The sequence below is a fragment of the Falco cherrug genome, chromosome 16 (assembly GCF_023634085.1).
Source record: "Falco cherrug isolate bFalChe1 chromosome 16, bFalChe1.pri, whole genome shotgun sequence".
Classification (NCBI taxonomy): Eukaryota; Metazoa; Chordata; class Aves; order Falconiformes; family Falconidae; genus Falco; species Falco cherrug.
This window is the reverse complement of record NC_073712.1, coordinates 4,623,479-4,648,487: the sequence shown is the minus strand read 5'-3', so window position 1 is coordinate 4,648,487 and position 25,009 is coordinate 4,623,479. Positions and strand designations below refer to the sequence as shown.

Below are 25,009 nucleotides of genomic sequence, written 5' to 3'. Positions count from 1 at the left end.
GTTCCTGACTCAGCTGCCAAGGGAGCAAGCTGCTTTTAGCATTTCTGTGCAGTAAACACATGCCTGTGAGAGGGACTAGCTGGGCTCGTCCAACACGGGGCATATGAGACCCCGGGCTCTGAAGCGGCGTGCAAAGACAAATGACTTAATTCCGTCCTTTCCTGCCTCATTTCTGGTGCGAGGACAGACCACAAAACCAGATGGGTGTTAGTGTTTGAGAACGACCTGGTCGAGGTTAGCGCTGGAAAGGATGCTCGGGGGGAAGGAGTTGATCACACTGTTGTTGCTAATAGGCTGCTTTTAGTTCAAGATAAGTAAATTCATTAGTGTGTTGTGCCTCACTGAGATGAGGATTCCTTTGCCTTGGCTTCCGAGAGCTGCTGTCTTGCAAAGCAGGCGATTTCCTCTTCACATCTAAACATCCTCCTTGCGTTTCAGAGCCAGGTTATTGGGGTGCTTTGCTCTGGTGTTCCTTTGCAGTGGCGTTTTGCAGTCCTCGGACTGAAGAGTGTTTCCTCAGCAGTAAATGGAAGCGGTTAAAATTGGTCAAACAGTTATGTGCGGGCGTAGGAATCCTTTGTAAACAGAAATTTTATTTCTTAGCTTTCCAAAATTCTGCTTTGACAGTTCCAGCGCCCATTCACATGTGACCCGGGTGAGTACGCGTGTGTCTGTGTACACACTTGGCAATTGGGATCAGTCAATTATTCATGATTTATGCAGGACCCTGGTACCTGATATTAAAGACGTTGGTGCAGGAGTGGCTGAGGAGCCGTGTCATGTTTCTGGGACAGCCGGTACTCCTCGCAGCTCACTGCGTTAGTAGATCAGACCATTCCGTGTTGAGCCGTTGCTTGCAAGAGAAGAGACTTTTTGATGAAGTTTGTTTTTTTGGGTTTTTTTGTTGTTGTTTTTTTTTTTTTTTTTTAATTGCATCAACTGTTTATTTCTCTCCCCTGAGTAAAGAGGAGAGGTTAGACTGGGAAACCGCTAGGGAGGAAAGCAGTGGGTTTTTTTTGGGGAATGGATTTTGGAACTTGCAGGTTGATTACGGTCCAGCAGCTTTCCCACCCTGCGGCTCGTGCCAAGAGCAGGGAGCGCTGCTCTAAATAACACTTTGGCCTTTATGGAAATGTATCAGATGTTCCAGGAGCCTCTGTCTCTGCTTCTCCTACCTCACTTGCTCTCTCTGCAGGATATAGTTAGCACTTCTCTTAGCCTTATATAGCAAGGCCTGATAGTTAGTGTTAACAGGAATAAAACAACAAGGAGCGCTGCCAGATTGCATAAATCAGCCAGTGTTTGGAATTTCATAAATGCCATGACTTTGGGTACAAGTTGAGCATGCAGAACAATACTGAACTGTTCTCTCTTTATCTCTCCCTCCCTTGCTGAGGGAGGGCAGGGGGAGAGCTGGAATTATGCTGCTTCTTCCATGTTTTTAATTCCCCCCCCCTTCATTTTCGTCCCCTTGAAGACCACAGGAGGAGCAGCGGCAGCCGCAGCCAGGACTCTGCCGACGGCCAGGACATCCAGGTTCCAGAGCAGTTTTCAGGATTGCTTCACGGTTCTTCCCCGATCTGTGAGATAAGCGAGGACCCTTTCAGGCTCGTTTCTTCCACGGAGAAAGGAGGCACGGAAGCTACAAGCCACCCACCTGCTATGCAGCTGGAGGATGCTGACTTCTCTGCCTCTGGATCAGTACGGACCAGCTCTCCGGACCAAAACCAGAAAGTAGTCTACGCAACTGTCCAGCACACGCACATCAACCGGGCGGATCCTGAGACTGTAGTCACGCCCCACATGCTACAGCACCCCGGTGGTGCTGAGGAAGAGGGGGACAGAGCTGTGGGCAGAGCCCACCCAGGGAGCAAGCCCAAAGCCGAGCTCAAACTCAGCCGCAGCTTGTCTAAATCGGACTCCGATCTTCTGACCTGCTCTCCAACAGAGGACGATGCCATGGGGAGCCGGAGCGAATCGCTCTCCAACTGCAGCACTGGGAAGAAGAGGCTGGAGAAGTCCCCGTCCTTTGCTTCGGAGTGGGATGAGGTAAGGCTGGCTTTGCTTAAGAGCTGCTGTGCCGGGAGTGAATCCGCACGGCGCGAGCTCCTCTCTATCACACTGGCCTTTAGAGGGGGTCCTGGGTGGTTTTCATTAGTTTTACAAACTCTTACATTGCATTAAATGCTCAGTTGTAACTCTTTCAGGTGTGAAAGGCCAAGAGATAGGGTTAATTGGAGTGGGGGAGAAGCAGAATTGCAAGGAGTGAGGGGCTTTCCCAAGTTTTTGAGGTTGCTCAAATACAGGGCTTGATTTTTTTAGGCAAGCCAGATACTTTGGGCATGCAAAACCTTATGAGGGAGAGCTGGTAACGGTGCTCCCTGACAAATCTTTGTGTTGACCTCCTCTTCCAAATTCTTCCCCTGTGGACTCTCCCAGCATCCAGAGGAGACGTTTTGGTTCTGGGTCCCCGCTGCTGGGGGGTAAGCAGTGTCCTGAGTTCACGGGGATGGAAGGAAAAAGTAGTTAGGCTGTGTCTGGTGCATTTAATAGCTCCCACTTTCCTCTTCACATATTTATTTCAGAGGCTTGTTAGAAGTCACTTTATTGTAGTACAGGAGGCCCATGGATAGTTAAATATTTCATGCTCAGAAAGTTGGCCCTAGTGAACCACTCGGGCGAGATTAAGTGTCCCTCTGAAATTCAGCACCGCAGCATTACTGAAACATTCTTTGGAGATGATTCTCTGCTGGTAGAGCAGCAGCGCTGCGGAAGAGATAAGCTCGGATGAACCACTCTTTGTACACTGAAAGGAAATAAAACCCCTGGCGTGGTGCTGGGGGTGTGGAGCGGTGTGTGCCGGGCGTGTAAACCCCTGGGACGGTCGTGCCCCTGCTCGCCTGTCCTGCGTGCGCTGACTGGTGCTCAGCTGCCTGACTCGGAGAGAAAATCATCTTTGGTGGAAGGGGGAAGTATTCAGAGATGCTAAAAGCACCTCCTAGGTACGAGCCCATCCTTCAGTTCATGTTCTGCTCCTCTCGCTCCCTGCAGTGGTCCAGGGTTGCCAAATACATCTATTTTCTTCTGTAGCTGTTCTGGTTGTAGAGGCATTGCTGTTAATTACCTGGGTGAGTTGTACCCTGCCTGTTAATGAAAGATTCTACAGCAGCAGGCTTGTTAGAAAGGGCTGGGTAATTTTTGCTGTCCTTTTCAAGCCTAACCAAACTGTTTACAGCAAACATGGAAAGGGAAGAAGCCTCTGGTTTTACAGTGCAGCAGGACTTTACCGGTAGCAGAGGTCAAGTGTTGGTGTGCCTGTGCTTCCTCTGCTCAGAGAAATGAACCCGCAGATCTGCTTCCCCGCGCGTAAACAAAAAACATCATTTCCACCCACTGTCAGCCTAAACAAGCCACAAGAGGAAAATCTGCTTTTCCTTCCCGTTACGTTAGGTGAGGAAATCAGAGGAAGAATGTGAAAAATTCACATCTGGCTGCAATGGGGCAGGTCTAACTTTTTTTTTTTTTAAATTGTACTATCAAAACCTGACTGTTTTATTTGCCTGGCTTCTGGCATAATTTAACCGTTTTGTGGAATTGCTTTAATCTGGTAGTACCCTCCTGTGCCTAGAGCAGTGATTTGCCTTGGGGTCCCTTGGCTTTCACAGACCAGCTTCAACGATGCTGGACAGAGGTTTCTCCTCCCTGCCTCAGTTTCCCCATCTGCGAGATGGCAATGGCCTCTTTTTGCAGAATGTGCTTGTTCCCACTGAAAAAACACTCTGTGAAGTGAAATTTTTCTTGTAAGAAAGGAGACAAGGCAGCAGCTGGTGATTCACTGCCTTTAACCTGACTTGCCCTTTCATATCGTAAAGGCTGTATGGAGGCATTTGGGGTCTCGCTCTGACTTCTGGTGCAACAGTTGCAGTCTGATGCTGTCGTCAGGAGGGGCACAGTTCACGGGGCAGAGCTATTTTCTGTAGAAGCAGCATAAAATGGAGCTGCTGATAGTAGTTTATATGGCCAGGGCAGTTCTTGCTATAAAATATTCTAAATTAGACTCCTATGGCTGTTAAGAAATGGGAAAGATGCATCTGTGGGGAACACTTGGGGTTTTTTGCAGTGATTTGTATGCGCAGAAAGGGGCTGATCTAGCTGGTCATGATGGCAACAATGAGATTTCAACGTAAATGTAGTGCTGTTGTTGGAAGTTTAATTAGTTCCCTGAATGGGATAATGCAGCTGCTCTGAATTAGATGCAACTTGCAGCCTCTGAATTTACCAGGCTAATATAAAACCCTGTTGAGCCACCCCTGTTAGCAATGATTTGGCTCTTCCTCTCTGTTGAGGGGAAACAATGGCAGATTTATATGCATTATTCTCTTAATTTCGATAGTCTTTATGCAGGCAACTGAGGAGGAAAGTGATCCGTGCGCTGCTCTAAGCCACACACAGCTGTAGCAAACAAGCTGAGGCTTTTGCCCACTGGCCTTGCCAGCAGGAGGTGTGTCTGTTCGGGGTGCTGGGGACTTGGGGAGGGACCCGTTTGTGTCGTGGACAGATGGGATCCGTGGCAGAGGCTGAGCTAGCATCACTCTGGGCCAGGAATGACTCTGCTCGGCTAGTCGCGCCGTGGCAGGGAAGTGCAGGCTGCTTGGAAGCGAAGGATCACGTCCCTTCCCCAGCCAAGCGCTGCCGATGCCCTTTGTTGGAAGTGGAAGGTGGTGCCGGCTTTGCCAGAAGGGTGGGATGGGGAAGAAATGATTCACTTGGCAAAACTCATCCCTGTTCCCAGTCGCAGTTCCCCTGCTCCAAGGATCTGCCCAAATAACAGATGCCGGCAGTGCTGCGTTGTGCTCCGGGCTGCCAGGGGGTCTGTTGGGCTTGTCCCAGCTGCCCCCTGACCCACTGGCTCCTTCCCAGGAGCGTGAACCTGCACGTGGTGTCCTCCCCGGCTGCTGTCCCACAGAAACTCCTTGTGAACAAGCTGGAGAAATTAAATCCAACAGCGCTGTGTTGCCCAGGGAGAGGGGCGAGGACCAGAAGTGCTCAATCCAGCGCTTGAGTGGGAAGCGAGGTGGGGAAGAAGCGTGCGAGGGGGGGGGTAGAGCTCCTAGTCAGCATAAATATTTGAATCCTTCCAAACAGGGCTGAGGGCTAAAGTGATAAATTTGGTTTTCGTCATCGGCTCATAAATATTTAGCGGACGGGAGATGAGCACAAAGCAGTGGCAGCTCACTATGAATTTTGTATAGGAGAATAAACTCTGTTTGCACTCCTGCAGGAGGAAGGGGCCTCTTGGCGCCCGGCTTGGCTGCCAGCACCCTTTCCAGGGCGGATTAATTCGCATCTGCTCGGCCTTCCTCCTCCGTGGAGTAGCTCCAGCCCTGCGCGTCTGCCTGGGTTGGTGCACACACGCTGCCGTAGCAAACCTTGCGTCACGCAGAACGGCACTGGAGTCCCCTGGAAACCTCCCACCCCCAGGGTGGGATCCAGGAGGGGCTGAACAGATTTCTCTCCTGATAAGCTATTTCAGGTCTCTTTGGAAGCAACATATGCACGTCTAATACGAATAGTGAGCTGTTTAACAAAAACTAATCTGCAATAACTTCGCTTTATTCTGAGCCTGTGCTATCTAATCACTCTCAGCCAGGTTTAGGTGTCGAACATTTCTGTCTCCCCCTGCCCCAGCTTCTCTTGTGTTTTGTTCTGTGTCCTTTTATCCATTTGCTGAAGAAGAGAACCTGACCAAGACGAAGTAAAACTTTATCACGGTCACTCACTGAGCTACCCCAGCTCTGCTGAGGAAGCAGCTTCCTGACAGTGAGAATAATTTGTGGGCTGTAGTCTTCCCCAGGAGGAATGATGGCTGGGCTTGGGGATGTTGTAAAAGAGTCCTCTAAAAACTGAGGGGGGGGGGGGTGGGGCTTGCGAGGAAGTCGGGCTGTGACAAATGCTTTCTGTCCCTTAGGTGCTGGCAGGTTGATAAAAGCGATGTCCTGTGCAGCCGCGCTTCACGCAGCACCGGGCGAGGTGATGAAGTGAAAACCCCTAAATGCAAATAGCAGATAAACGGGCTGTGTTTGTAGAGGAGGAAGAAGAGGGAAGATGTTTGGCTTTGGCAAAACGCAGAGATGCGTCTCAGCTGTAGGATTTTCCGTTTAGTGCCTTTATAAAAGGCTTCCGATGCGCTGCTGCTCCTGCCGTTATCTCCGCTGTTCATTTCTGCTCCGTACCCCGTCCTCCTGCCTGCGCAGCCAGGACACCCCACTCCAGGGTAGGGGGTGGGGGGTGGATTTTTGAGGATTTCGGTGTGGTTGGTTTTGATGCAGGAGACTCGTCCGTGCAATCCAGCGTCACCAGACTGAGCAGGGATGTCTGGAGTGGAAGCAGGGTGCTGTTGGAGTTGGCTGTTCTTCTCGGGGGGTTGCTGATGGTAAGAGAAATGATGTGTTAAGCGTTGAGGGGCAGAGGAGGAGGCAGGCTACTGAGAATTGGCCTCAGACCTGGCTCCTGACATTCCTTAATCCTCTGCTTCCAGCTGTCTGCTATCAAGTAAGTGGCTCCAATGCTGAATTTGTAATGAACGTTGGGCTGAGAGGTTCCAGCATCAATTTCACAAAATGAGGTGGCTGCTTTGTGTTCTGGCTTCAGCTCTTCTAGGAAGAGATTAAACCTCCTTCAAAAGAAACTTGGGGAACTGAATAAAACATGCACTTTAGCTTTATTTAGAAAAAAGGAGATACACAGTCTACCATTTTGCATTTCTCCCCAACCCCCCCCAAGTGAATTAGTTGAAGAATTAATGAATATTCTGTAGCTAATTATGGTGCTGGACAACCATCATCCGCTGTGAATAATTGTGGGGCTGCTCCGTGTTTCACTGTCGCTGCGGAAGGATTTCTCTCCCCTTGGCAGTAACTCTGGATGTGGTGTTTCACCTGTCGCTGGGCCATTTTGGGGGTCTTAATGTCACAGAAGGGTGGGTGCCAGGAGCAAGTGGCACATCTCTCCTTGCCTTCCATCAGAGGTTTTGAAGAGATGGGGAGCAAGTCCTTCGGGGTTGTGGCAGCTGTTGGGGTGCCTTTAAATACTTGAGCTCCATTAACCTTGTCAGGACTGCTTGGGTGCTTAAGTACCTAGCGGAATTAGTGCCTTAATTACAGGCTTACAGTTGAGGATTAAGAACATTTGCATTGCAATGTGAAACTTTAAAAGAAAGCTCTTGATGCAAAACCTGCCATTGGCTTAAAAGAAGCCCAGAAGTTGAAATTCAGAGCTGTGAGCTGGCTTTGAAAGAAAATGCAAATATTTCCCTTGTTATTCAGGGGGAGAGCTGCTATTTTTGTGCCTGGTGAAACTGCATCTTGTAAAAGCCCAGTGGGTTTTGTTCTGACAAGCTCCTGCAGCTTACCTGCCGTCAGGCTCCCCAATGGCCCGAGCTGTAGATCGAAATAGTGGTGTTTGGAGTGAAAAACACAGTTGAGAAGACCGCATGTTCAGCCTCTCCGTGTCCATGCCACCTACGGCACATGGGCTGGCCACGGGTGGCATCACTGGCTTCATCCTGTGCCTTTGCATGGTCCTGCATGGTCCGAGGACATCCCAGCCACGTGGGTCACAAGGCTCCTTCCTTGCTTGCCAGCAGCCTTTAGGAAATGGTTATTTTGGTTCAGGTGTTTAAATCTTCACAGTTCCCTTGCCCTGGGTTTGGCTCCTGCCCCTTCTCAGGGAGGTGTGCTCGGCGTGCTTTTCCAAGAGCTGACCCTTGTTTCTAAGCTCTCATTCCAGTTTTCCCTTGGTCTGTTCGAAATGTTTAATGATTTTATTTGTTTAAGGGAAAAGCAGCAATGTGGTCGGTGTTCTTGTTCTGAGTTCTGCTATACTAAACAAGCGTGTCCATCAGGATTTTAATCAAATCAGGGCTGATTATTCTATTATCTCCAGATCCCAATGTTTCCTCTTGTTTTTCCTGTGCTAAGGTCAGGAATTCTTACATCATCCCTTGTGTCAAAACTCTTTTCCCTTTGCCCCCAGCGGTGAGATTTCCTCCATCCTGATTAATTTTTTGAAGTGAAAGCTTTTGTCTTTCCGTGATACAGGTTTGCTTTGTCCCTATTGCAAATGGCCAGCCTGTTAAAATTATAAACCGATGCCGAACTAAGCAGATCCAAGCCAATTTACGTCCATTTACCAGTTTTATAGGTAAAATTGGTTGGTGTTCTGGTCTGAAAGGCGAATGTAAGGACAAGTGTAGCTTATTTCTTTGTTTAGCTTGAAGAATTATATTTGCCAGCTCTTTGAATCATATCAATTCATCTGAAACTGGACAGGTGTCAGGGGTGGCTTTTCCCAAAAGCAGGTTTGCAAAATACGATGCGACGTTGCGTCTTACCATGCCTGTGCGGGGAAGGAGGCTTCCATCCACGCTTCAGAAGGATTTGTGAAAGTGCCCTCAATACAGATCTAAATGCACAATGATTTCTTTCTCCCCTTATTTATAGGGTCACCAATTACAGGCTGAAGACAGATCTAAATTAGTCTGTGTGCATCCAGTGTGCTAGAATAATATCACGATTTCAGTCCGCTGCTGCTACGTGTTAACTTTTCAAGTGCATTAACTCAGTATTTCTGAATTGGAAGCTTTTAATTCTTCTATGCAAATTATTCCTGCTCTGATGGATATTTTAGTTATGTAACCATCTTGTGATCATTAGTGGTTTTGGGACACTTTTTTTTTTTTTTTTCAGGAACAGAAATGTCTGGCTTCAGTGTCCTTACTAAATTCAGTCTTTCATTATGTTCTCTTCCACTTTACATCATGTCTTGCAGTACTTCAGAAGCTTTTATTTTTTAAAAGAATGTTTCTGGAGCTCTATCTCAAGTCTCCACCATGCTGTGTTGTACCCTACAAGCTGGAGAAAACCTTTGCACCGAGAGCCTGACGTCATTTTTGGCTTTGTGTGAGGATGCGAGTATGAACGGAGTCCAGCAGTCTCGCTCTTACGAGCAGATGCATTGTCACGTTTGACAGGCTGTCTTGTCGTGTTCATGTGGAATTTTACTGGGCGTGTGTCAACAAGGAATGTTTGGAGGGCTCTGAAACTGCAGATCCACCACACACCGGTTGTGAAATACAAATTTATACCCGAAGTACCTTTCCTGTCAGTATGTGTTCAGATTTGTAATTCGGGGATTTGTACAGAAACACAGAGTGGAGGGTGGCGTGAAGCACCAGTCCCTGAGCCTGATCGAAATGAGTTTCTCGGAGACCATTTGAAGCCAGAAAAATGTGTGCCTTTATCACTACTGACCAGTTGCAGAACATCTTGAAATAAATAACACATTTCATGAGTCCTTGCGTTGTGCGTGGAAAGCACGCGCTGCTGGAGGAGGCTAGAGAATGGGAACTCTGAACTTCAAGTGTTGAAATGTGCCTCGAACAACTGGCTGGCTTTTGTAGTTTAGCTTTGATTTAATAAATTGAGCATTATCTTTTCCAGGCCTTTGGTATTTGTTATGCTGAGCTCATAACACAGGCTGGTATCTTTTGTATACGCAGAATATATTGAGCGATGAAATACGAGGCTTCTGCTCTATGGGATAGCGATGTCGAGACAGTCAGCTGAAGCACCATAAACCAAACCAGAAATGGTTTATGTGCTGTCACCAATCTAGAAATGAGATTCATGGCCCACGTCCAAATTTCTCAGGACTACAGTGGCGCTAAGGAGCCAGCAGGTATTGTCCCAGATCCTCTTCCTCCTGCTCTTAACATTTGCAACTCCGTCCCTTTCAGGTGGATGCTGCGATCCAGCCATCCCTCTGCTCCGAGGGTCTGAGCAGCCTTGCTTCCACCCTCAGGGATGCAGTATCAGTTAGTAATGTCAGGTATCTATTAACCAAAGCCTTTTCTGGGGAAAATGCCTTAGCTGGCTTGTCTCTTCCATCAGCAGGATAAACTGGGAAGCAGGCTGGACCTAACTGCTTGTTGAAACAGCACCTGCTATATTGTCTCCCGGCTGAACGTCTGCACGCAGCATCTTCTTGGCTTGCCCACTGCCTGCGAGTGCCCTAATCACAGTGGTCTTTCGAGCCTGCATCGTGTTGGCTTTTAGAAAAGCTGCCGCCTTTTCTGTTGGCTTTGGCCCCTCTGTTGTTATCCGTGCTATTGTCATGTCAAACCTTAATTATTGCAGATCTGCAAAACCCTTGGAAGCCGCAGGGAGTTCAGCGGGCGCCCCGGGGTGCTCGCCGTGCCTCGCTTTGCTGGGCTGTGGGCTGGAAGAGCAGCAAGTGCTTACAGATGCAGCTAATAAATGCGAAGCAGCATGTCGGATGTAGTGGACTTCATTTCGGTATGGCTCTCTGGGGAAGGCTGCCTGAGGTGTCTTTTTGCCGTGTGTTTCCTAGACTTGAAATGAGAAGCAGGAGGAGTTGGGCCAGTGCAATTATCGCTGCACCGAGAAGCTTCGAAAATGTAGAAGTATTATTGCCAGTTATGGGAGGTTGTGGTGTAAATTGGATATTAGTTTTGAGATGCTCAAAAAGGCTAGTTAAAGCTGTTTCTTCATTCAGTCCGTTGCTCTTGCACATGGTGCTGGTCTTTGGTCCCGTTTTGCAATCGCTGCCTGAGTCATTTGCTTGTGCTGACCTCTTCCGTCCCCTCCGGACCGTAGCCCGCATCTCCTGAGAGATGATTTCACACATTAGCAATTAGAAAAGAAAATTCTAAATGGTGATTAAATAGCTCTGCTTGCTTTTTCCTCCCAGCAACCCCAAAATAACTTGCTGCTGTTTACTAGGAAATCCGTAAAACAGTTGGAAACAGCTAGCAGCATCTCGCGTTCGGCTGGAGTCTCCTCCGAACTGACACAAACTTTCAACTACGATCCCGAAGGTTGAGAGTCAGGCTTTGTGTGCAGGAGCCATCCTCTTTCTCCAGCAGCCATACAGCTCCTGGTTGCTTTTACCTTTGTTGGTTTTGGGGTGTGTTACAGTGGTATCGGTACAAAATGGAAGGATCTGACAGAGGTGTTCTGCGTGTCCTCAGCATCACCCGTTGACCCAAGGTGCCCTTATTGTTCTCCCCTGCTTTTTAGAGCTAACCCCTTAAGCTGTAATGAGCCTGGTCACTTTGTCGTTGGGGGTGTTGTGCTCAAAGGGGTTTTGAAACTGTAGAAGCAGCTTGTCTGGTAGGTTTTTTTGGTGTTTTTTTAGAATTTTAAATCAAATCTGCCCCATCCCTCTGTTGTAGAAGCTTAGAAATAATGAAGTCCTAACCCTTGACACTTTGCAGAATTGCAGAAATTTAAAATACTGATAACCTTTAAACCAAACTTTGTAAGTAGCTTTCAAGAATAAATTATGCTGCTGGAACTGCTATCTTGTCTGCCGAGCTCTAGCCCCAGGCGAGTTTGTACAATAGGTTATGAACTCCTTAATAATAAGGATTTATAATGGGAATCCTGATATATTCGTAATTATGCTTATGCTGCAGGGTGTCATTATAATGCACTAATATCGTACATATGGTAGATAGCGTGCCATTTGTTTCTGTATGTTTTTATTTAATTATAAACTTTACTGCTTAGCGTTTCTGTTTCTTTGACGCATGTGCAGGCATGCTATAGCGTGTCTTCCTTGTGATCTGGCTTCTGGACTGATTTTCTGGACTGGCGATTTCTAAGCTGCCAGTTTGGGAAGGAGCCACAGAGGGAGCAGAAGGCATTGACCCCGCTCAGGTTTTCCCTTGCTCTTGCAGAAGAAGATGGGCAATGGTGCCTAGTACCAGAAATTGTATCAGAAGGGAAGGTAACCCCAGGAAGCACCAAGCAGGAGAGTTTTTGAGGAGAAAAACCCCGTTACATCGTCCCCAGGCGCTCTTGGTGATGACGCAAGCTGACAGTCCCCCCGTGTCGCAGAGCTGGGGATGCTGCTGTCACCTTTGAGGTGCTTTCCGTGGTTCAACAGTTCACCCAAGGGGGACCAAAAAAAAAACCAACCAAAGTTACTTTCTGCTGGTTTGGTTCCCAGAAGCAACATGCTGCAGTTGGATGTGTGTGCATATACATATGTGCACGTGCACAGGGACACCTAAACTCTAAATCGTGCTTAGATGGTACCATGGGGTTCCCCGTTCAGGCTGCCCAGCTATCAGGGGCTGATGCAGCAGTGAGGAGCCTCCGAAGAGCAATAGAATAAAACGATCTGTTACATCTCATTCTGTTCCTACCCGATTTAACAAGTCTGGAGTTGTTACAGTGATTTAAGGAGAAAACACTTCATTGGAGCTGTTTCTTCGGTGCACCTGAGTTAACTCCACGAGCTACTTTCCCAGGATAAAAGCCCAAAAGGGGCTCTCCTTTTATATCTCCTTTTTATATCAAGGCGTATCTGGATTTTAATGGTAATATTTGGTTTTTCAAAAATAAGCTTCCTGCAAAAGCGCTTGTGTTTGTGCGTGCTGGAAAGAGCGCGCGCTGCATGGGAAGGCTGGTGGACGTAGCCTGGTGTCTGAGGCACACTTCCAACCTCCTCCACACATGCAAACCTCCCCTCCTGGCTGGCTGCCTTAATTTGGAAGTGAGGAAGCAGGCATTTTGTCTAAACAGAGCTGTTTTGTGGGGCCTGGAGCCCAGAGCTTGGTTGGGGATGTGGGGTGTCGTGCTTGTGGAGCTGCAGAAGAGCAATGCAGATCATTGTCCGAAGCAGCTGGATGCTCTGCCCACCTTTTGTTCTTGAAGGGGATGGAGAGAGGGGGAAACTCTGCTTATAAACCTTCTGGGGTAGGGACAGCGGTAGCTCTCGACAATATCTGGTCATCTGAACGCTGGCATGCGAGTGTATATATTTATTTTTTTTTCTTCTCTCAGGACGACCTTGCTCTGTCCTTGGGAATCACTGATGCTGCATGCAGAGGCTGAGAACAAAACTTGTGCGTTTATATTGATGGTAAATGTAAGGGCTTTTCATCCCTAGGTGAGGTTTTACCAAGCCCCAGCAAGCTGCAGTATGGTAAAGATGCCCCTGAAACCTGGGTGAGTGAAACCTGGGTGAGTGTCCCTCTAATGGAGTGTTGCTCAGTTTTTTGTGCTTTCTGAATGAAGCTTCCTTTCCCTGCATGCAAATGAGTTGCTGCAGACAGCTCCTCTTGCATGAAGCTGTCTTTTATTTTGGAGATAAAAGACCCCAGGACTTGTTTAATCGTCCTCTGTATCTCTCAATGGACTTGCTGGCTCCGAACTTTCAGCGTTGGCTCTGGGGAAGGAAAAATTGGAGAGATTTATATGGAGACCACGGCTACACGGCTGTCAGGGCAGGGGAGTGGAAGCAAGCACGGCAGGGCTGTCTGCAGATCGGTGTCACTGCAGGGTCTCCAGGAGGAGGGTTCTTGGTGGCTTGGGTGCCTGGCACCACAGGCTTCACGGAGGATGCAGGACCTGCCCATCTCTGGGTCCCCTGCTGATGGTGCAGGGGGGTATTGCAGGAGAGGAGCTGGTTTGCATCCTGCTCGTGTAGAAAGCCGTGAGGCTTCTGCCGGGAGCGCTGTGAGGTGGGGAGTTACTCTGCAGGACTCCGGTGTCGAAAGGTCCTGTCTTGCCAGCAGGGCAAACCTCAGCATCCAGCGTGTCCTCCGAGCTGGCTTGGCTTTTGCTGTCCTTCTCCAAACAAATACCTTTTTTGCCATTAATCAGAACTCAGGCGCTCAGGGTAGTTTGTTTTAAGATAAAGTTCTGTTTTGGAGTAAATTGCCAGTTGCTATGTTTTTGTGGCTGCCTGCCTGCATGGAAGAGCTCACCACTTCCCCAGCCCAGGGATGACTCCCGGCCGCACCCAGCTCCTTGTTTTGGGGTATTTTTATTTTTCAGCAAAATGTAGGCAGATGTGAAAATAAATTGGTGTGCTTCAATCCTGGTGAGAGCTTTATAACTCCTTCCCGTCGCATCCCTGGTTTTGGTGTTTGATGGAGAACAGTCTCCCATCCTTGCAGCCTTTCCTTCTCCCAGGGTATTTCAGCTCTGCCGTAATTTGTTTCCTTTCCTGGTAGGAATTCAGGGATCGTTGGCCAAAATATAGCGTGGAGTTGCTACCCATCTGGATCAGGAGTAACGGATACAATTGCGTTAATTTGGGAGGCAAAACTATTTTGCAATTTTACTTCTGTGGGTGTGAAAATAAATTAAAAAAAAAAATAATTAAAAACCTACCCCAAACCCACCCCTCAACCTGTTCAGAGATGGACGCTTGGTGCTTCAGTGGAAAAAAACAGGTTAAGCCAAAACAAATCGGAACTGAGTGTTCAGGCTATAACCAAGTCTGAACAGCAGCGCTATATTTAAACATGGTATTTTTGTATTTTAATAATTAACCACTGGGAAAGAACAGCCTAAAAAACTGTAGGGTAGGCTATTTTCAAGGTATCTTCTCTTCCAGCCCCATCTTGGTGCTCTAGAGTACAGTTGAGGACCGCTTGTGGAGGACAGGGATGCTTAAAAGCATTCACCCCCTCTTTAGGTTTGTGTCCTTTCCCTGCGTTCTTACCTTTGCGACCTCTGAACGGTTAAATCAGCAACAACCCGGTGTTTGAGTTGGTGTGTGACTTGGGAGAATGCTTTCTTTTCGTAGAGAGCCGAGGGCATGAAGCAGGATTTCCCTTTGCATTAATTGTCATCCAGTTTTGACTGTGCATAACCGTGACCGCCTCTGGCTCACCCCGACGGTTAGCAAAGCACGGGTTGGGAAAGGTAATCCTTCGCCACGTGATTATTTCATTCCGGGTTTATATAGCACAAGGCAATTCCCTGCTTTTGAGGAAAAGTGCGCGGGTGTGTTAGCGCTGAAGAAGCACCTGCGGGTCCTCACCGCGGCGTTTTGCCTGCAGAGTTGTCGGGGCCAGGCTCGGAACCCAAAACGCATCACGTCCCTCTTGTATCGAGGGAGGGCAGTGCGATGGGAATGAGTGAACTCAGCCTGGCACTCAGAGTTCATTTGCAGTTTGAATCCAGCCATGGAAAAGGGATGCGGGGAAGGAAGCGAATTTTTCACAGTGTCAGACCGTGGCGCCCTGCCCTGGGCAGCGGAACTCATCCAGCCCATCAGGAGCGGAGCGAGTCGCCATCTGCATTCACGTTCTCTTGTCTGCAGCTTTTGAGCACCTGTCACCTCGGTGCAGGGGGGAGAAGTTGGGTTTTGAAAACCTTTTTCTACATTTAGAGGAAGCAGAAAGGTGGGGGAGAGTCCTTTTATCCTGCGCCATCCTCTCTAGGGCCGTAGTTCTGCAGCTGGCGTTGCTGCTTCCCAGCCAGAACCGCAGCAGAGGAGCTGACCTTTCTTAAAACGAAGTTAAAACTTTCTCTTCTTTCATAATGCAGGATGAAAGAGCGAAAGTCCAAGTGGGTAAGGGTGGAAGAGGGCATCCAAGCGTGGAGTGCAGTGGGGGCGGGCGGAACGCTGGCTCTTCGGATGCAAAAAGTGCTGGGAAATAAATAGGATTTTTTTGTAACGAGCATCTGATGGGAGGGAGCTTACCTGGCTCTTGCCAAATAGCGGTCAGAGTTGTAGCTCTGACCAAAGAGGGGCTGCAGATGTGGGCTTTGAACCTGCCACCGAAACATGCTCTTGTGCTCTCTGCCTTTCCCAGCAGCGCCGGCAGCAGCCCCCGCGCGTCTCCAGAGCCGGGTCCCAGCACAGCGTAAGAGATCTGCAAAGCGCTTGGCCTCCTCTGCTGCTGGGAGGGACTGGAGGGAGCTGGGGCTGCTTGAACAAACAGCTTTTCTCCTCGCCTCCTTTCTTCCCTCCCTCCCCACCTATTTTATTCCCCACCACCACCCCTCGGTGACTGGTTATAATGAAAGCTTGGCTGGGACCAAGTGATTCTTGCTCCAAATGATCCCATGAGACTGAAGAACCTCCCAGGCTTCAAGATCCACTGAAGTAAACATCTCTCAGATAAAGATCCCAGACAGTCGTAGGTACAAGAGCGGCTCCAGCTTAGAAATAAGTCTTGTAATGAAGCTAATTGACATAAATCTTCAAAGCTTCGTGCCATTAAACTTCTGGAGCTTGAACTGAATTGACCTCCAGACCCAAATTCTGCAGCGAGCCCTCAGGGTTGTGGCAGTGTCCCAGAAATCCTGCCGCAGCTCGGGTTCGGTGCCTGCTTATGGAAGGGAATAAAACAGTCAGCACCCGAAGCCCTTGGGCTTATTTGGAAATGAGGCTTTTTATTTTGCACCATCCAAGTATTTCCCTCCAGTCTTGCGTGGCCTTTCCGTACCGATGATGCATAAGGGCACGGTGAAATTTTAAGGCTTTGCTGGGGAGCGTTTGCTGCTTCGGAGGGGCAAAAGCAGGTAAAGCGGGTGCTTCTTGCCGAAATGATACCTGGCAAAGATGTGCCTGAAGCTCTTGTGTAAATCGGCAACCTCTGCTGAGAAATACGAGGCAATTGCTAGTCCTCAGTTAATTCGCATTGTCTACAGGCTTGAGCAAAGCTGCTGCATCGCTCACGCGTCCTTCAGGCTCCGTCGTGGCTAATGAGAACGGGGAAAGCTCTAAACCCAGCCTGCGGGGGGGAGCGGGGCTGATGGAGTGAAGGTGACTGCCACAGCCGCCTCCAACGGAGGGAGACACTTGAAAAGCATAATTGGGGTAGAAGAAATACTCAGCATCGCAAGGCAGACTTTAAATTCAGGTTTTTTCCTCTTAACTGGTTCGAGTTTAGCTGATCTTACACTTCTGTTGCTGATACTGCAGAGCTGCTCCTTTACACAAGAGCTTGAGGTTAGCTGACAAAAAACCCCAACTTTTTCTTGCAGTTCTCCAAGCTGTATTTCTGGGGCTTCCTTATTCAGCCACAGGGATTAAAAATTGCACGGCTAGTCATCGTGTCATCTGATCGTGCTATTTAGATCTGAAGCAACGGCGAGTGATGTCAGCAGTTGCCAAATGAACCACCCTGGCTGCCTTGGATTTTTGTCATATAAGGGCTGCCTCTGTCCGCTTGAGCTCGGGTTGTTTTTGCCTTTTACTTGGCCTCATCTTTTTTCAGTGCAGCTTTTTAAACTTGAGCTTACACCACAAAATCCTATTTCTTATACGGCTAGCTTGGGGGGTTTGATTAAAGTTCTCAGTGATTTCCGTAAGGAAAAGCTTTCATGTCCTAGGCTGTCGCATCCATCCTCCTTTGTCATTTTTTACCCTCCTACGAAACAAGGGATCTGATCACTCATCCTCCACCCTGTTAGTGACTCTATTAACCCTTGTCCCAGCATTTGGTGGCGTCTGGCCTTTGTCAGAGACCTGCATGGCTCCGGCAGCCAGATGGAGATCCCGGCGTTGCTCAGGCGTTAGGGTCAGGTATCTCCCAGCTCTTTCAGCAAAGGTCACGTTCAAATTCTGGTTGTGTTCGGCACAACAATTGCTTTTCACGTTCAAATTCGGGTTGTGCCCGGCACAACAATTGCTTTTGCCTTTTTGTGCTGCAGGGCAGCGTGCTGGTGGCAGGAACCTGGTGTCCAGGGACTTCAAACTCCTTCCTTTAACCCAAATTTCTTTTCAGAACATACATCCCTTTTCTTCCATACACGTTTGAAATCTGATAAATTTTTTCAGTAATCTATTTTGTATTTATTTAGTAATTTATTTGGATTTATTCAGTAATCTAAAATCTGATGAAATTTTTTTGGTCTTCAAAGCAAGCTAGATTTATATTTCAAGCCCAGTACAAGTGCTCATCCTCCTGGTTTTCTAGGGGCAGAGGATCGATATCCTTTAACGACGCCTCTGTACATCGCATGAATGCCTTCTCCTTGGTGAGATTTACTGCTCCCAGTGCACCGCCAGCCTGCTCCCCGCGAGCAGGAAGGACTTCATTGGAGATCTGCCTTGGCAGGAGCCTTTTAAGACTTTTTGTTTCACTAAAAAAAGAAAAAAACCCCAAAACCAAAACCCAACACCCTCCCCTGTGGAACTCAGCTTCAAGCTGCCATGGCTTTGGAATGGATGTCAAACCCCCAGCCCCTCGTGGCATTTCCAGGACCCCTCTTGCTGGCTGGGCACTTTTGGGAGCTCCCGCAGCTGGGATGCAGGCAGTGCAAAGGCAGCAGCGGGATGTGGTCCAGGAAAACTTGGACTCCTTCCACAAATCTATCCTTAAAAGACCAGGGGGCAGAAGGAAGGAGGAAAAAAAAAAAAAAAAAAAAAAACTTGTGTAAGGGTTGATTTCCTCTCCCCAGTCTCTGTTGCCTGTTGATGTATCGACTTTGTATTCAGCAGCAGCCGCTCGGAAGTGCCTCGTAGGAATTTTTTCGTGGGAGATTTCTGTTCGGGAATCTCTCACTGGGGGCTCTTTATTTATTTATTTTATTTATTTTTAAATTTTCTCCTTGGTTATAGATTCAAGGCTGGGGTAAGCAACCAGAGCCTCTTAAGTGCTCTTTGGAAAATCGTGAGCTTTAGTGCTTTAGATTACTGAAAACTCTCAATTAACTAACCAAGGTGCAATTTCTCAGGTCTTTTATCTTAACAGAATTAACCTAGTAATTATCACTGTCAGTTTTCCCTCTGCAGCATTGCATTAGAAAGCCTTGATTTACAAATTCTGCTCAAGAATTGTTTTTGAAAAGTTTCTATTCTCATTTAAGAAAATACCTTGTAAGTCGTACCAAAATTACAACTTGTATTATTTTTTTTTTTTTTTTGGTGGCAAATGCAGTCACTTATATGCAGCTCTTCAGTGGACTTGAAAAGACACCATCTCAGGCAGTAGATGAAAAATAATAATTTTTTTTTTTTTAATTGCATGAGGTTTGCCTTGAGTGTGAATTGCTTAAATCAGGGGATGGAACTGTCTTTAGCTCCCTCTCCTGGGTTGGGAAGGCGTTTGCCCCCGTCATGTTGCTGCTTTTGCAAACTTGATCTACTTCCAAACTCTTTCTAAGCATCTCCGCGCTCGGTGGAAGCGGTGAGGAGCACAGGATTGGGAAATGTGATGGTTTAAAAACAAATAAACCAGCCAAACCAAGCCCAGCTTGCTCTCTGCGTGCTGTGAAAGAGCCCGTGAGCCGTGTTCCTCAGGCATCGCTGCTGGTGGAGGTGGGGCTGCATGTGGGGACACGGGGAGCTGGGGAGTTTGGGGGTGCTTTTCTTCTCCCTATTTTTGGGCTCCAGAGGGATGGTTTATGTGGGAGCTGTGTATTTTCAGGCGCTGGCAGGTTATGGAAGGGAAGGCTCTGGGCAGTCCCAGCCTCTGCGCATCCCTCCTGAGGGATCCTCCATCCATCCATCCATCCTTAGGAAGATTTTTCCAGGGAAGGTGTTAAGGGTACCTTGCTTGGGTCAGAGGTTTCTTAACATCCTTTCCTGGATTTCTTTGGCAGTCGTATGGCAGGTGAAATCCCGGGGCCGCCTTTAACTTTCCCTGAGGCTTTCAGAATAACGTAGCGTGTGCTTTTTGTGTTTTGTTTGTTTTGTTTTGTTTTTTATTTTCAGATTGAGAAAATCATGAGTTCCATCGGCGAAGGCATTGACTTTTCTCAGGAGCAGCAGAGGATCTCAGGTAGCGTACCCAGCTCGTGTCTGTCTGTCTCGGTGGTGTGCTGTACAAAAACAAGGTGCTGGCTCCTGCCTACGCATCTTTTGAACCCTAGAGGGGAGAGGCAGGCTCTGGCGCTGGAGGAGCAGCCCTCAACTTCCCAGAGTAACACTCAATACTGCTACTAGCAGTTTTAATTCAATACTCCCCTAGGTAGATTCATTTAATTTTATATAATGCAGCTGTCCTTCCCTCCTAGCAGGCTTGTGGGGAAGGGGGCTGGGTGGAGAGTGTTGCAGCTGGTACCCCCAGCCTGATGGGGAAGGGGGGGGACCCTGATTACCTCAGTGTTGATTAATACTCAGCCAGTGACAACAGCGTGTGTTTAGGGTTTTTTTTTGCCTGTTGAAACTGCCTGTGTATAAATTTTGGGGCTTAGCATTACCGTTCAGCATATGGTAAATTTTGAGGTGATGTGTTGCACCTTTCGATAACAAAACAAAAGATTAATGCTGAAAAGGGGGGAGTTTTTATGGGTGGCTTCTGATACCTGAAGTGACTCCTTACAGTCCTTCCCTTTGGGTGGAGGGGGGGTTGTTGCTGGCTTGTGTGAGTGGCCTGGGACGCTTCTCGTGCTCTTCTGCAAGCTCACGGCAGTACCACGGACCCCGGAGCGGATGGCTCGCGGCCCCTGCTCACACAGCCCGACCACTGCTGTGCCCTGACGCTTAAACCTTCACAGCTGGGCTTTGCTCCGTGCGGAGGAGGAAGAGCAGGTTTTCTGCATGTGCAAAAAAAAAAATCTAATTTGCAGCTGAAAGATGGTGTAAGGACTCTCACTGGTAACCCAGGGATAGAAAGTTCTAATGATCCTGGCTCCTGCAATTACTCTTGTTCTCAACATAGCCTCTGAGAAAGTCAAACTGATTGCTTACGGTTCTCTCTTGCCTTTCAGAATGTGTTTGTTTCAAGTTTCTGTTCTTCTCTGGTGGGGAGCAACAAAATTTTCTTTAAGCAGTCAGTCCGCAACGGAGCTGCTGCATATTTGTCTTCTGGCTGGTCTCACAATCCCCACAACAATCTTGCTTTTGTTTCAGATACATAATGCAGTAGCAAAATGCTCTTTTTTCTGGCTTTTTTATTCCTCATCTAAGTGTGGGTTTGTCCCTTTGGAAATGTGCAGAACCTCGCTAGAGCCCTCCACGTTCTCCTAGTTTGTTCTTTAAGGCTCCCAAAATCCTTCTAGCCCTGGGAGGATAGGATGGGAATTTTGTATTTAGAGTTGTACATCAGAGTGATTATAGCCAAGATATCGGATATCCCTGTTATGTCCTCGGGAATTCACCCATCCCGGCTGCGTGTTCACTGCTGAGTGTGTTTGGAGATAAAGCTGCTCCGGGGGTGTAGCTGGGATGGTTTTCCTCTGGATAAGACAGCAGTTGATGGGGGTGCGTGGGCTTGGAGGGGCTGGCTGGCCACCGGCGGGGTGCCGTGTACGTTGGCTCGGGTGAGAAGGTCTTTAGAAGCTGCTTGTGTTTCACAGATTGAGAAACAGTTCCTGGGGACCAGGGATGCTTGAGCAAAGCCTGTGCAGGGCAAAGGGTCCTGCTCAGGCAGTTGGTCTTAACTGGAGCTTACCAAGGGCCGTGTTTCAGTTTGGTTGCAATAGAATAAAGCATAAAGACCTGCTTCCACCACCCAGCCTCTAAAACAAACGGTCTGGAGTAGCTGGAGTGTTGTGGCAATTTTTCTCAGCAAAACTACTTTTGTTCTTCAGTCCATAAAATGTTTTTGCCAGGTGGTTTTAACGTCTCTTCTCCAGCTTTCCACCTGCAAAACTCTAGTTGCCCTATCATTGCTTCAAAATGGATAAAACTCATCACAGTTTCTTTTTTCTTTTGTGACCTTGAAGTATGTAGTTTTACTGATTTTTTTCTAATCAAACTTTATAAATAGTATGTGAGAGGACTTCATTGTGCATTTTGTCTTTGCTTTTTCTAATTTCCATAAAACAAGGTGAGGAAAGAACCGTAGTGTCATTTAGTGCATTGATTTTTCTCAAAGAGAGCGACGTCCTCCTCCAGCCATGTTTGCAACTATTATAACTCTTATCTCCGCAATGCAGCATCAGTACGACGGGAGACGATCCTGGGTTAAAACACCCTCATTTCCATAAATGTTGTAAGTAGAGGCGGCTGGGGTGGAGGGAATAGCAAACCCTGTGCCCAGTTTGTGTTCAGGATCTGGACTGGAGCAGCAAAGAGAACCAAGTCTCGGTTAAAAATCTTCCTCCATGCAGTGACCTCATTGCATGCCTTGGCTCTGCACGTCAAACAGGTTCGTTTTGCCATTTTACCAGCTTTTTTTCCTATCCTTTTTCTGCCTTTTTTTTGAGGAAAGTAGATGCTAAGGGGAGGTGGAGCTAACAGAGGAAGGATGCTTTGATACCAGTGCCAATGTCCCTAGACGTGTCTCCATACCATTTGCAGAGCAGGGAAAGAAGCTGCCCCTTTCCCAGATGACTGTCTCAAGGCTTCTACATTTCCAGGCTGCTTGGGAGATTTATTTAAATTCTTCTCTTCCCGGGATGCAGCTTCACTCTGGAAACCAGCAGTTTAAGGAACCTCTCCTCTCCGCTGCTGTAGGCAGAACCCTGGGTCGTCGGGAGTGTTGTCTCCCGTATGGAGCGGAGTCCGTGGCCTTCAGAGGAGGAGATAATTGCTTGGATTTAATGGATGTTTATCCCTTAAACACAAAAAAATGTGGCTTTTGAAACAGCTGTTTGAGATACAGCATGCAGAGCTTGATCAAATGGATGTCGATGAACTCTGTTCCCCGGGGGGACCGAAGGTGCCTAAATATCATGTACTGCTCAAGGGGTTTAGAAAATCTACATCTTGAAAACGTTACCGTAGGCAATGCTTTTTTCTGATGGTGAGACCAGTTCAGCTGTGGCGGTGCTGCCTGAGTGCCACCATCCCAATAGCTGGGACCAGTCCTGCCTTGTCTGGGCACACAGCCTTCTCCCAGTGCCTCTTGGATTTCTGCAGGGGGAGGATCACCCTCCCCAGCTGCTGGGGTTGGTGCAGCGGCTGTGCTGAGAGCAGGGCTGGGGTGATAACTTGTGGGTCAGTACAGGTGCCGTGGTGCCCTTTGCGTGTGGTTCGTCTGCCACGTGCATCAATTCAGGCGATGCTGGGCTTTTGCTGAGCACACCTGTAGGCAGGGATATCTGCTAAACAAGGCTGCTTGCGGGATATGTGCTTCCCCTCTACTCTGAGCATGAATTCTCTTCTCTGCCTTTAAATCAGGAGCAAAAACAGAACTGGAGAGCTCGTTTGCCTTTACTGCAGCACGATAGAGGATGCTGGAGAGCTGCCACTGCGAGGGATTCTGTCCTTTTAAATCCTTCACCTCCAAACTGCTGCATCTGAGCTGCTCTGGGTAGGCAGCTTCTCCTCCTGATGAGATGCTAATACGTATCCAATCTCATCTCCATTTGTCACTTGGGATTTTGCTTTGGCGAGGAGGAATCCACCGTGCCTTCCCAGTGGGAGTTTAACCTCTGCCTGCTCTGGGCACTACCTACTGGTTAGGGCTGCTGTTTTCCTGGGGTCAAACGCCTTTGCAGAGGGATGCGAAACGGTGCGTGGGTTTTGGTTTAAAGCAGTGGGAACTGTTTAGCATCCTGCTGTACGGCAAGCCCTCCACGAGCCGGTCCGTAGCTGTAGCAGCGCCTGTGATGGATCGATAGAAGAGGTCTAACATGGAGGGGAGAGGAGGAGCCAGCCCTTCAGCGAAAGCTGCTGTTGTGCAGGGAGTTTTCAGCAAAATGGACACCCGTCTCTAGAAGCAGGCAGCCCCAGGAGCTGCCTTGGCCTTCAGCCGGCTGTTTTCCTGCAGGCTGCGCCGGGTTACGCTCGGTTTGGGATCCCTCGTCCGCAGATCAGCTGCTGAACATATTCCCTGGTTCTGCTTCCTTTACCTAGGAGCATCGCTAGCCGGAGCGCGGGCAGGGCTTGCCAGTCCCTTGCTGCGCTGCTGAGGGGTGTCCTGGGGGTGCGTGTACCCTTTACGATTTTGTTTGCTGGCAGCATTTAGCTTTTGCTCCTCGGGGCTTTGTTAGGGCCGTTTTAATGCTTCAGATCATATCACAGATGTGCAGGGAGCTGCAGGGAACTTCCCAAATATTTTCTCATCCTCAAAAATGGGTGAGCTTTGAAGATACTGGGGCTCCTGACTAGTTTGATGTCTGGAATCGCTAATTTGCCTGGAAAAGTAAAAGGGTTTCCTTGGCAGCTACTGCGGCTGTAAGGATGTTTGGAGTCTGTGCAAGCCCTTATTAGATATGACTGCCCCGTGCCTAGGGAAGGCAGGCACCCTTAGAGCCACACTGGGACAAGCCCTGGCCCCGTGACACTCGGTTTCGGGTCCCAGCCGTGCCCCAGACCTCCCATACAAATCTGGGTGAATAGCTGGTTTCTGTACCTTAAAGGTTTCTGTACCTTAAAGGTTTCCTCCATAAATCAGGGTAACAAAACTTCCCTGCCTTGCCGCGGTGTTACGGATGAGCCTGGATAAGATAATCAAGTGCATCCTGGAATCTTGATAGAATTTGGAGCTAGAATTTATTTCTTGGCCAATGGGTTTGACCTTTCCATTTCCTCTTAGAGCTTTGTAAGAAAATCTTTTTAAATGTATTTCCTGATCTTTTGCATGGATTTCCCAAGTGGGGAATGGTACAGGTGGAGGAAAGAAGTCTGTCACTGAGCCGTGTGGGTAAACGCTTGTCCAAGGTCGGGGAATTAAGCAACGCCATCTCTTAAAGGGTGCTGGATTCCACCTAACCCTTACCTTAAAGGAGTTTTTTTTTTTGGTCTGAGAACAGACGCTTGCGTTCAGCCTGTGTCTCTGCACACGTTTTTGCAGTCACACGTTTATTTAGCTCCAGCAACCCGCTTCTGATCATCCCTTCCTTCCAGACGTGATGAGGAGGAGTAGGGGAGCGCAGGTCTCAGGGCAGAGGCTCAGCACCGCTGTGCCGCAGCATCGCGTCTCGCCGCCGGCTGGGAACGAGGAACCCGCCTGTTCCCGGCTGGGTTACGGGGATGTGTCAGGCGGCGTTTCTCTCCCCAGAAACAGAGGAGGTAGAATCTCGGAATTGTTTAGGTTGGAAAAGACCTTGAAGATGGAGTCCAGCTGTTAACCCAGCGCTGCCAAGCCCACCGCTCACCCGTGTCCCCGAGTGCCACATCTACGTATCTTTTAAATACCCGCAGGGACAGTGACTCCATCGCCTCCCTGGGCAGCCTGTTCCGAAGATGGAGAACCCTTTGGGGGAAGAATTTTTTCCTAATATCCCATCTAACCTCCCCTGGCACAACCTGAGACCGTTCCCTTTTGTCCTGTCGCTTCTTACCTGGGAGAAGAGACCGACCCCCCCCCCCGCCCCTGCCTCCAGGCTCCTTCCAGGGG

The 25,009-nt window shown here is 48.5% G+C and overlaps 1 protein-coding gene across 10 annotated transcripts in view; it reads left to right on the top strand.

Moving 5' to 3' along the window:
• The window catches only part of ANKS1A (ankyrin repeat and sterile alpha motif domain containing 1A), a 112,153-nt gene that overhangs the window by 52,062 nt on the left and 35,082 nt on the right, over positions 1-25,009 (top strand). For 4 of the 10 annotated variants that reach the window (XM_055727949.1, XM_055727947.1, XM_055727944.1 and 1 more), the window contains 3 exons: positions 1,478-2,049; positions 15,644-15,691; positions 19,492-19,558. In XM_055727949.1, coding sequence (XP_055583924.1) covers positions 1,478-2,049; positions 15,644-15,691; positions 19,492-19,558 — 687 coding nt within the window. Of the gene's footprint in view, positions 1-237; positions 656-1,477; positions 2,050-15,643; positions 15,692-19,491; positions 19,559-25,009 lie in introns of those variants that run through there. The other 6 variants (XM_055727952.1, XM_055727953.1, XM_055727948.1 and 3 more) reach the window with 3 other exon arrangements.